At 38.0% G+C, this 13,046-nt stretch overlaps 1 protein-coding gene across 1 annotated transcript; it reads left to right on the top strand.

Annotated features, from left to right (window-relative positions):
• Positions 1-37: 37 nt before the first annotated feature.
• Positions 38-10,193, top strand: LOC134752817 (zinc finger protein OZF-like). The gene is made up of 5 exons (XM_063688567.1): positions 38-1,186; positions 3,012-3,143; positions 4,262-4,429; positions 4,826-4,945; positions 9,908-10,193. The coding sequence occupies exons 1-5, from the start codon at positions 78-80 to the stop codon at positions 10,026-10,028; spliced, it is 1,650 nt and encodes a 549-aa protein (XP_063544637.1). The 5' UTR covers positions 38-77; the 3' UTR covers positions 10,029-10,193.
• Positions 10,194-13,046: the final 2,853 nt, after the last annotated feature.

Below are 13,046 nucleotides of genomic sequence, written 5' to 3'. Positions count from 1 at the left end.
ATTATTTATTGAGACCTCAATTTGTGATTCGGATATTATTTCGTAAATAATTAACAGAAAAAGCTATTCATTTTAACATGGAAAGTAATAAATTAGATGCCACTACTATATGTAGAACTTGCATGTGCGAAGGTGTCAGTATGAGATCGGTGTTTCACAAATTGCAAGACGGGAAATGTGCGACTGATTTACTTGAAATCATTGCAAATATTACCATTAACAGTGATGATAACCTTCCTAAACAAGTTTGTGATAAATGCGAAAGGTTTTTGTGTAAAGCTGCTTATTTTAAAAGTCGGTGTTTGGACATTGAGGCAAAGTTAAGGAAACTCTTTAATGATGAATCTCCATCAAGTTTATCTTTGATAAAACATGAACATAAGGCGCCAGTAAGCACTGACGAGCCGTATCAGTGTTCTATTTGTTTCAGCAAATATTCTGAAATAGCTTTATTAGAAAAACATGTGTTTAACTTTCATCAAATAAAAAAGGTATCACTATTCAATGAATTTTCCCTATTTGCAAATGCCAAAGCTAATATAACAACTCTAGAAACAGTATCAGAAAAAGAAGAAAATGGAAGTTTAATTAAAGAGGAAATAAATAATGATTTTGTTGAAGACAGTTTTGATAATGAATATTCAGAGCATGATGCTGAATCTATACTAATCGAGTTTGAACCTAAGATAGATAAAGATACATTTGAAACGCCTGTAATGCCTATAGACATAAACAACAAAATAGACAATTCATTAGAAAAAGAGAAATTGGAATGTGAAAAATGCAACCAGAAATTCAAATCGGCAAATTCTCTGAACTTACATAAACGAAAACATAAAGAAAAGAAAGATATTGAGAAGAAGTACCAATGTTCTTTATGCATGCGTAAATTTTTAAGTAAATCTGGTTTGACGAATCATTTAAGTATTCACGGAAGGAAGGATGACGTTAAATACACGTGTGGTAGTTGTAAAAGAGAATTCAAACATAAAGCGCATTTAGACAACCACATGGTGACTTTACATGCGAATGAAAAAGGTTTCAGTTGTGATTTTTGCCTGAAAAACTTTGCGACGCAAGAAAGTTTGGAGATTCATAAGGATTTGCATAAAATTGATAAGAAGCATTCATGCCAGTATTGCAATAAATCGTTTTATATGCTGTCGACATTGACTGATCACATCAGGTAACATTTTAAAATGTTTAGATCAGTACGGTTTTTACTATATGCTGTCGACATTGACTGATCACATCAGGTAACATTTTAAAATATTTAGATCAGTACGGTTTTTACTCACTATTATTTTTAGTCGCTTTTGGCTACATGTTTCGGATTCTTTGGGAATCCTTCCTCAGGCACGAGTGTCCGCGTCCGCGACGGTTGTACGTCGTGCACTGCCCGCGCCGCCCGCCTCGTCGACGAGAGAGTAAAAACCGTACTGATCTAAATATTTTGAAATATGTCTCACAATAGTTTAAGTGCGATTAGGTAACATTTTTATGTAGCTACGACTGTTGTATACTTTAATGGCTCTTTTAGCCCTTTGACTGCCAACCCTTAAGCCATAAGAATGTGTCAAACTAAACCTACAAGTCCCAACATTTTTAAAATTGCCCTTTAACCTTTTTGTGGTGATATTCAATATAAACATATTGAGAAAAGGATGGTACGGCTGTGTCTCTTTGTTTTGCTTGACTTGGCGGGGGCACAGCCGTACTCCCAGATTTGTAGGTAATCAAAGATAAGAAGGAGAAAATGATTTAGTAGTAATGGTGTCACAGAAACATATGGGGCATTTTCTATGAAAAGGGACTATTGTCGATGGCGCTTCGCGCGGCATTGTATTTAAATCGGAGCATCGTTAATAACGTCAGCGCCATCGACAATAAGGTCCCTTTTTATAGAAAATACCACATAGCAGAGCTTACTATAGAATTTTTCTTTTAATTCTTGATAGGTAACAGTGCTGAGGGCATAGCTTTCTGTGTGAGTGTACGAGTTTATTTGGCAATCAAAGGCTTAATTTTTCAAGATACTTATTTGTGTGATAAGCACATCTAAGTGTCTAGTCTAATTGCCGAGAATTTATAGTATAAGCTTAGCTTAAATTGGTCCCAGGTCAAACTGTTTAATATAGAAACATTTATTTATTTTGTCTGTGATTTTGTGAAGTGTTGGAATCACACATACAAATAAGACCTACTTAGGGTTCATCTATTAATTACGTCACACGAATTTCGGGGTTTTTTGACCCCTCCCTCCCTCCCTCCTTGCTTTTTGGTGAAGGAAGAATATTGCGAGAAAACTTGCATACACCTGCAAAGAAAAGTAAAGTTAATGCAGTCACCAACCTTCTATGTCCCAGCATAGCCATAGACCAATCCTTATCATGCACGAGAGGAAAGATAAAGATTATTTTCCAAGAGGCCTTGACCTAACGCTGCGTCTTACGTAAGCGAACAACCGCGAACGCGAAGCGGCGCGTCGGGCCCACAGCGTTCGCGTTCGCAACGAGACCGCTCAAGTAGGACACTTCTTATCAAAGGATTGATTCACCCCGCCGCATCGCTTCGCTTCGCGTTCGCGTGTTGTTCGCCTACGTAGTACGCTGCGTAAGGGGTTCCTGCTTATTAGACTAAGATTAAAAATACTAACAAAAAACCAAAGTAATAAACAAATAGTAGGAAATAAAAGGCTTTTTATTATTATTTTCCAAGTAGGCATATTACAATGTGCTTATGAACGTCAAATAAAGCTACACTGGCTTACTTTGAAAAATAGGGCTTATTTGATTATCCTACTTTGTAATAATCTCAGCCCAGGTTCCTTGCAGGTTTCTTGCCATTGCCATATGGGGATACCCTTCTACAATCTAGGAGGGATTTAAATTTTCTCGGGCTAACCTAACACCTCTGACCTAAGAAACCTGCAAGTAACCTGGGCTGAGATTATTACTAAGTAGAGTAAACAAAAATAAGCCTTATTTTCATCTAAAAATGTAAACTTTCAGGACACATACTGGTGAAAAACCATACCTGTGCTCCACCTGCGGCCGTGGCTTCAGCCAGAAAACGAACCTAGCCCAACACATGCGCCGCCATCTTGGATTGAAACCATTCGCGTGCGACCACTGTACTCAGAGGTAAGTAAAGTCATACCTGGGGGCCTAGTCAAGGTGACAATCGTACATGGTCAAACACCAAATGAATAGAAAAAAATGTATCGGGATGACATGCTTCGAAAAGTCACGTGACTATTTTCATACATTATTTAAGTTTTGATTGGGGCGTTTGTTTTCTATTAACAATTGTCATCCTGCAGCCACAGATAACGAATCTAGCCATCTGGGATAAAAACCAGTCACATGCGGCCACTGTACTCAGAGGTAAGTAAAAACCATATATGTTTCGAAAGTCCCACTTTGTCGCTTACCATAAGGACGAGATTTGCTTGTATCTTTATACACAGCGTATCCCTTATGTCAAGCGACAAAGCGGGACTTTTGCTTGGAGACGACACATATTAGCTCCTGCGGCCGCGGCTTTGGCGAGAAAACTAATCTAGCCCAACACATGCACCGTCACCTTGGATAAAAACCATTCACATGCGATCACTGCACACGGTCGTAAGCACTAGTAGTTCAAACTAGCGTGTGCCCACGACTTCGTCCACAGAAAAACACTAGCAGCTGAATATTCGTGACGTGAATGATGAAATTTGCCGAGTCTTTCTTTCAACTTTGCTGGAAATTATTAGACAAATAAATAGTTTTATAAAAAGATATGGGAATAACGAGCTATTGGGAGATATTTGTGTGTTTTCTATGATATTAAATTAGCAGGATTCATCACAATTATAATGTCACTCGTTAAATCTCTCTTACTAACTCCATACCATTGTAATAACCCTTGTGACATTTCTTAAAGAGGGAGAGGGAGGGGGAGGATTTGTGTTGTTCGTAAAATTTGCCTAGTGGGTAGTGACTCTGCCTATGAAGCCGATGGTCCTGGGTTCGAATTCCGGTAAGGGCATTTATTTTTGAGATGAACACAGATATGGTTCCTGAGTCATTGGTGTTTTCTATGTGTTTAAGTATTTATACATATAACATGTATATCGTTGTCTGAGTACCCACAACACTCGCCTTCTTGAGCTTACTGTGGGGCTTAGTCAATTTGTGTAAGAATGTCAAATATTTATTTGGCTGATTTCTAATTTTACAGTAATTAATATTTGTATTTTTAATGCTTTTTTTTACAGATTCGTCTCAAAAGGCGAGCTAGTAGCTCACACACGGAAGCACAGCGGCGCACACCCATTCATATGTGACGAGTGTGGTAACGGGTTCACGACATCCTCGTCCCTGGTCAAACACAGACGGACGCACAGCGGAGAGAGGCCTTTTGCCTGCGACCTGTGCCATATGAGGTAATCATTGAAAACACTCCGTATTCCTATAGAAAACAACCTGTATACCCATGGAAAACACATTGTATATCCATAAAATAGGAGGAAACTAACAAACGGCAATAAGCAAGCAAGCTCCTGATGATACTTCTCGGTACGGAGTGAAACATGTCGAGCGTTTTTCGACTTAAAATACGTGAGTGACCCGTTATTAATATATTTAATAAACGGCAATAAGTTTTCGTGTGAGCTAAAAATAAAGACAAACACCCTGTACATAATCAAGCTGTTCTTTCGTGCATATACCTAACGACAATTTTGGACGGTGATGAGAAAACCCTCCATATAAAACCCAATAAATGTTTGCTTACTAAATATTGTTTTCGTTTTTCATCCTTACTTTATATTTCTCGACAGATTTGCAGCATCAGGAACCCTAAAGAACCACCGTCGTACACACACAGGAGAGAAACCTTATCAGTGCTCACACTGCGAGAAGGCGTTCGTGCAGAAAAACGATCTCATCTCACATGTCAGGTGGGTTTTACGAGTTACCATATTTGTTTGGGTTCCGTACAGTCACCTGCAATAATATGTTACTCTTCGAAGGCCGCAACAGTATGTGACACGTACCTACTTATATATGGCTCTACAGATAAGATCGTGTCAGATATTTTTGCGGCCCTCGTTGTGTAACATATTATTGCAGGTGACTATACCACAAACGGAAAAACAGAACTCTTATAGGATCACTCGTGTGTCTGCCTGACTGTCCGTCTGTAATAGTCCATTTGCGCCGAATCACTGCATTCTTCCACCGGCTACGAGTGGGGGGGGACACTCCTCTTTGCGGGCAAACTCGGCTCCGTTTGGCTCAGCAATTATTAGGGTTAGCACAACTTGACGTCCCTTTGCGTGCACGACCACAGATAAGATAATGACTTGAATTTTGACAACCCTAAATAGCCGAAAGGGATAGTGCCATACATTAGAAAGGGACAGCATGATTCGACCTTGAATCGCTGAAAACTTCGATTTTGTGGGAAGTGTCCTTTCTGTACGGTAGTATTATTATTTATTCTGTGCGGCTACTTCCATCCTCATAGCACCAAACTGCCTAGTCTGGGTGCCTTTCATTCCTTAGTTAAGGCCGTGTGGGTTCAGGTTCTCTCACTCTCACAGCGTAAGCGTGAGCGAGACTGTATGCCCGGGATCCCGGATATCATGTTTTTTAAGTGTTATTTTTAGTACGTTTGAAGAAAGTAATAAAATTGCGCATTGCTAGAAGCAATTTGTAGCTTTTGAGCAAAAAAAAATAAGGTGCGTTTTAGACCTATGTTCGTGATTTTTTTTGTATCGAGCGAAAGTCACGAAATCAGGTTTCGATTCGATGAATTTGCTAGAGAAAGGCCTCATGTTTGCTGTTCATATTTTTGTTAACCGTATTATGATCTAAATAAGTTTTTGGCAAAAATTTCATTTTTGGTACAAGCTTTTATCGCTGACTGTACTTTTTTTCCACAGGCAACTAATACTCATCGAGACAATTCTAAAAACCCTAAACACAATTAGCTTGCGTTGTTTAATCACAGAGTTCCTATGACCACCTCCTGTCTTCATCATCAGATCAGCTCAATGGTACCATAATATTGCATTGTCACCCGACTTACATGCGTATGCAAATTTTCAGCTTCATCGGAAACCGGGAAGATGGTTAAATTAGTTACCTTAGATTCCATTACATAGTATTTAGATCACTACGGTTTCACTCACTATTATTTTTAGTCGCTTTTGGCGACATGTTTCAGACTCTTCGGGAGTCCTTCCTCGGGCACTAGTGTCCGCGGCGGCACTACTCCTCTAAAATATGTCTCACGTTAGTTTAATCTCGATATAAAAAATGGTACGATTTTCCAAAAACTGGTGGCTGAAGCTACTTGCACCTTAATAATGTACAATTGGGTAGGTAAAGTTTTTTGAAGATAGGCAAATTATATTTTTATCCGATAGTATTCGTCATAACGATCACGGAAATGCAGCTCTTTCATTTTTATTTCGTATTATTTATTAAATATATTTTTTTAAGTGACCGAGATGACGTTTGTGAAATTTAATAGCAGATCAGGCACTGCAATGCCTGTGCACGTGATTTAATTGATGAGATAGAAAAAAAAACGATGTCAAGTCAACTGTCAGTGTCACTTAGCTGTCATTGCCGAAAAATAACCTCAGAAATCTCAGAATAATAACTAAAGCATATTCTGATGCGATTTAGTGTTATCATATGGTTATCATTGAGATTTTCGACGACCTCAGCACGAGCCACGGACTTCTGATTCCCCACGACATCTGCGAGTATTTGGACAAAGATTAAATCTACTTTCGACAACTTGGCACTGCATATTGGACGTTTTCTTGCCTTCACGACGACCCGACCCTTGCGCAGACCCTGGACTGAGTTTTGCAAGAAGGATGAGCGAGTTTATGCGAGCAGATTGTACAAACTTGCCCCACATGGACCTAGTTATGATTTTAAATTATTATCATAACAGTGATAAGCACAGCAATGCCGCCGAAATTAGAGGAGCGAAGGCCCTCCTGTACGTATCAGTGAAATACATACATTAAACATTTTGTTATTTATATTTTACCTGCAATGTTTAGTCTACATATAGACCTTAAACCTTAACTTCATTCATTTTTTATTGTTTTAGGGCATCAAGGAACGGATATGTGGAAAATAATGTAGGCTATGTCGAAATAAAAAGAAGCAACACAGAATGTATTCTTCGGGCTGAAGTTGTAACGGAGACCAAATTAAGAAAAAAAAAATATATTGTGACCGTTCACTTAGACAAAAATAATAATAATGTCAATGATGCATCATGTGATAGTGAGGATTGCCCTGCATCAGCTGGTAAATAAAGTCTTATAATAAGTGCCCAAAGGCACACAGAATCGGTTATCGAGACACCCCAAGACAGGCCGAGAACGAGTGTGTACAGCCCACATTAAGGTTTTGTGTAACCCGTGCGAAGCCGGGGCGCTATAAATGTTTATTTAAATGCCTGAATCTTAGAATGTTTTTTTTTTTCAAACTTCAAATCATTGTAGTGTAGTGATACCTAAATCTCAAATTAGGGGAGAGCGGGTCACAGTGAATTACTTTTTCAGACGGTCAATAAAGTGAATATTAAGTACTATAATAACCTACGTTTTATTCTTGTTCTTCATTTCTACAAAATATTTAGATTTGTATTAAAATGGCCCTTGTTTGACGCAGGTATGTACCTTACCGTTCGAGAAATGGGCCCCTGGTATTTGTGTGTTGAGCAATCGTTATTTGTTTTACAGGGGGGCAAAGTTGTTGTTTAAAGTAGAATTTTGAGCGTTGCAAGGGTTTCAAAGCACGAGGATTAAACAAATTTTGCCCCCGAGTGAAACACAAAAATTTTCACCACACCAACCCGAAGAAAATATTAACTATCAAACAAGACCAAATCCAAATGATCATTCAAAATCATCATTTAAAAGTCAATTCCACCAGCTAACCTAAGGAAACAACTCAAAATTTGCATCTGATTACTTTGCCCCACATGTGGATAAAATACAACTTTCTCATCAGTTTTTTAATAAACAAGAGAGATATTGTTCCTGACTCATGGGTGTTTTCTATGTATATGAGTATGTACTCATCTATATTGGTATGTTGTATATCGTCTCCTAGTACCCTTAGTACAGTCGCCATCAGATATATCGGAGCGGCCGATGTGCTCAAAAATATCTGAACACATACCCTCACGTCTTGACAATAAAGATGTGCTCAGATATTTGTGAGAACTTTAGCCGGTCTGATACATCTGATGGGGACTGTACTTACAAACTTTTCTTAGTTTGGGGCTAGGTCGATCTTCGTGTAGGATGTCCCCTAATACTTATTATATGATTTATTTGATAAGTGTTTGTTTATGTAAAAGGATATTCATTTGTGGATTTATATAATAAAACGAGACAAAAAATATTTGATTTTTATTATACTGCTTTGCAAGTTTACTAGAGCACATGCTATCAAAACGGCTTCATCTACATACTGGACATGATTATGGTTTACAGTCGAGTGAGGTTCCAAGAATGCGGATTCCCTCAACCGCCGTATGACATGTTCCATGTGTACCCGCAAGCTGGCGATCACTTTGGTTTGTATTACCTCGGCTTTGGAAGGTGTCTCTTTCGAAGAAAGTTGCAAGCAGTTTTCTGAAACGATAAAACTTTTGTTCAATAACATTTAAAACATTTAAAAATGTTTACTTATTAGCCTTAAGATTAATACTGTCACTAACACAAAATGATCCAAGTTGGTTGTGAGTAAATTAATTACACAAGCCTTAAAGAACTTGTTTAAAGTGATTTTAAGTTTTTAAACAGCATTCCTTAAACTGCAGCTAGAGGGTTATGATTTTAGACAGTAATACCTACAGTAGCAATGTGTAAAAAATATGTAATATTTGACAAATGAAGAATAATGATGTTAACGAAAGAACACGGCAACTTTGTAGACAAAAAGGACCTACATTAAAGACTACAATCTTAATATGGGACATTTTCTATGAAAAGGGACCTTATTGTCGATGGCGCTTACGCCGCACAGCGTCGCGCGGCATTGTATTTATATCGGAGCATCGTTTATAATGGCGTAAGCGCCATTGATAATAAGGTCCCTTTTTATAGAAAACACCACATATGTAGATTATAATAAACAATACTTACATTGATATGGTCCTCACATACATATAAGTTGCGTTTTGGGCAATATATCTCCAATGCTTGGCACCAAATCGCTTGTAAAGACTTTGGTATGCTTAAATAAGCCGACGTGGTAAAGTCTGCGCTTCTTACACGACGGCACAAAACACTAAAGTTCATCCCTGTAATATTATAGATCCATTCGTGCGTTTTCAGATTCTGGTTCCATGGTGTCTGTGATCTTAATTTACTAATTTATTAGTCCAAGGGTCAGCGCAGGGGTCGGGTCGTCGTAAGGGAAGAAAACGTTGTCCAATAAGCAGTGCCAAGTTGTCGAAAGTAGATTCAATCTTTGTCCAAATACTCGCAGATGTCGTGGTGAATCAGAAGTCCTTGGGTCGTGCTGAGGTCGTCAAAAATCTCAATGATAACAGTAAATCGCAAAACGCAAGGTAACAGAAAGGTTGGGCCGTTATTTTTATTTTTTCGGCAATGACAGCTAAGGCTAAGTGACACTGACAGTTGTCATCGTTTTTTTTCTATCTCATCAATTAAATCACGTGCACAGGCATTAGTGCGATCTGCTGTTAAATTTCACAAACGTCATCTCGGTCACTTAAAAATATATATTTAATAAATAATACGAAATAAAAATAAAAGAGCTGCATTTCCGTGATCGCTAAGACGAATACTATCGGATAAAAATATAATTTGCCTATCTTCAAAAAACTTTACCTACCCAATTAAATGTTACAGATGCCACACCGGCGAGCGTCCGTTCGTGTGCAACGTGTGCGGTAGTGCGTTCCGCAAGCCCGCCGCATTACGAAGTCACGCCAAAATGCACACTAGAGACAAAGAACTTATGCCTTACTGAAACTACCTAAAAATATACTTCATGAACGATAGTAAAGTAAATCATTACAGTTTAAATCAAGGAAATATAGATGCCACACAGGCGAATGGCCGTCGTGTGCGGTAGTGCGTTCCGCAAGCCCGTAGTATTACGAAGTCACGCCAAAATGCACACTAGAGACAAAGAGCTCATGCCTTACTGAAAACTACCTAAAAATATACTTCATTATCGGTAGTAGACTAAAGTAAATCATTCCAGTTTGAAGCAAGGAAATATAGATGCCACACAGACGAACGGCCGTCGTGTGCGGTAGTGCGTTCCGCAAGCCCGTAGTATTACGAAGTAACGCCAAAATGCACACTAGAGACAAAGAGCTCATGCCTTACTGAAAACTACCTAAAAATATACTTCATTATCGGTAGTAGACTAAAGTAAATCATTCCAGTTTGAAACAAGGAAATATAGATGCCACACAGGCGAACGGCCGTCGTGTGCGGTAGTGCGTTCCGCAAGCCCGTAGTATTACGAAGTCACGCCAAAATGCACACTAGAGACAAAGAGCTCATGCCTTACTGAAAACTACCTAAAAATATACTTCATTATCGGTAGTAGACTAAAGTAAATCATTCCAGTTTGAAACAAGGAAATATAGATGCCACACAGGCGAACGGCCGTCGTATGAGAGTCATTCTAAAATGCATACTAGAGGCAAAGAGCTCATGCCTTACTGATAACATAATTGATATCAATTGAAAATAGATGACTAACTACATATATGACGAAAAACCAAAAGACCTCTGGAAGTTTTATAAACAAAATTACTACTGTTTTATTTGTGTTAAAAATGTTCGCAACGTATACTAGTATTACTAGTACGTACGACGCAGATATACAGGGTGGCCAAAAAATATGTGTATTCCCGTTGCCAGGGAGATTTTGGGATTATACTGAGCAACGTTTACTATGGGACCAAACTCGAAATCGCGAAAAAAAATTTGGCTGTTTCATACATTTTGGCTGGTCCATTTTCTATGGGAGGGTATAATTTTTTTTCGCGATTTCGTGGTTGGTTCCATAGTAAAAGATGCTCAGTATAATCCCAAAACCTCCCTGGCAACGGGAATGCACATATTTTTTGGCCACCCTGTACATACATATATCTTACATAAATGTTTATGTAATTTTTTTAGCATGTCGTTTAAAAATGAGAACGTAACTTCTATTGTATGGGGGCGGCTTTTTGGCGGCGGGTTCGTGAGACTTAACCGATTTTGTTTTAAATACGTAATAAGTATACATTTTTATTCAAATTATCTACACTGTGCCAAATACTTTTACTTGTGTTCTCATTAGAATTAAGTTAATTTATGTAATTTTATAAATGTAAGCTAGATTAGATAACAAAATATGATGCACAGTGAATGTGAATGACCTTAATAACCGTTTATTTCAATGTCGTATATTTTATAAATAGATATATTGCCTACATTTTAATAGCTTTTCTTCGAACAGTTTTAAAATCACCTCCGACGTTTCGAGGACGGCATTGTCCCCGTGGTCTCGGAGAAAGACTGCGATACACGCGAGGTGACGCGAGTAAGTCCCATTTATGTTATACCTTAGTTAATAATCATGCGTAATGTGGGACCAAGTAAGTCTCTACGATAAATGATTGTAAATATATATGGTTGTAATTTTTATTCTATTAGGAAACTTTCGTTAGGCAGACATATTAGATAATAAATATATTGAAACGGGTCACTCACGTATTGTAAGTCTAACATTGCTCCACATGACAATCGGTCGCGGAGAGCTACTATAATATGTTTTAAGTTGTTGTCGATAAATTATCATAATACAACACACACTGTCGAGAACACATATTCTTGCGATATATGCACAAAGAAGTTTTCGGACTCAAGCAATTTAAATACGCATGAGCGAATCCATACGGGCGAGAAACCATTTTGTTGCAATATGTAGTTATATTGCCTTCGGTTACCGCGATAGTTATTCATGAAATAAAACTATGAAAACGGATTATATCGCCTATATTGAATTTATAATACATCCCGACGTTTCGAACCCTTTACAGCGTTTAACGTTTCAGCTGTGAAGGGTTCGAAACGTCGGGATGTGTTATAAGTTTAATATACGCGATATAATCCGTTTTCATATTTTTATTTCATAATATGTAGTTAGTTAATATTTTAATTTTATGTTTCAAAGCTTCTATGAGCCATATTGCTTGAATTAAATTAATACAATATATGTAACAAGCAGTTTTCGAACACGAGTTCTTTAAACAGTCACAAACAAATGTGACGTTTTCAATCAAAATGTACCACATTGTCACTTACCATAAGAACGAAATTAGATTGTATCTTTATACGAATAACCTGTCAGAGCGTCCTTATGGCAAGCGGCAATGTGGTACCTTTTGATTGAAAACGACACAAATTGTTTCTGATGTAAAACAATATTCGTGTGAAATATGTCAAAAGCGGCTTACGCCATTAATCACTTGCTTTAAATTGAGATGTACATAAGACTTATGCTGTTTAAATAGGGAATATTACGCAAAACTGCGTAAGGGGCGCCACTACCACAATCCATCACAACTAGGTCTACCGCGAAACAAGAAAATCGAAATTTCGTTATCTAACCTCTCTATCACTCTTGCATATTCGAGCGATAAAGAGGCAGATGCCTAAATTTCGATTTTCGCGTTTCCCGGTAGGCCCTTTGTAGACAAACCGCCTTGATGCATCAATGTCATATTTTATTATCTGTGAAAACTAGTCAACAAACAGTTTAAGTATGGATGGTATAGAAAGGATGCCAATCTCTTATGGCAGAATTGTTGCAAAAGTGACGGCTTTCAGCTTTAAATAATAGTTCCTAATCTCTCCGGTGGCGCTAGTTAGGCTCTGGGACATGAGTATAACATGAACCATATAAGACAACAAATAACCCGACCAAATTACGTAGGTTGTTTTTGATAGTATTTCGGTGTATTGTGGCGCCGCCTAATTACTG

The sequence above is a fragment of the Cydia strobilella genome, chromosome 25 (genome assembly GCF_947568885.1).
Source record: "Cydia strobilella chromosome 25, ilCydStro3.1, whole genome shotgun sequence".
NCBI classification, from domain to species: Eukaryota; Metazoa; Arthropoda; class Insecta; order Lepidoptera; family Tortricidae; genus Cydia; species Cydia strobilella.
The sequence above is the reverse complement of the archived record's forward strand: the minus strand, read 5'-3'. Positions and strand labels throughout refer to the sequence as shown.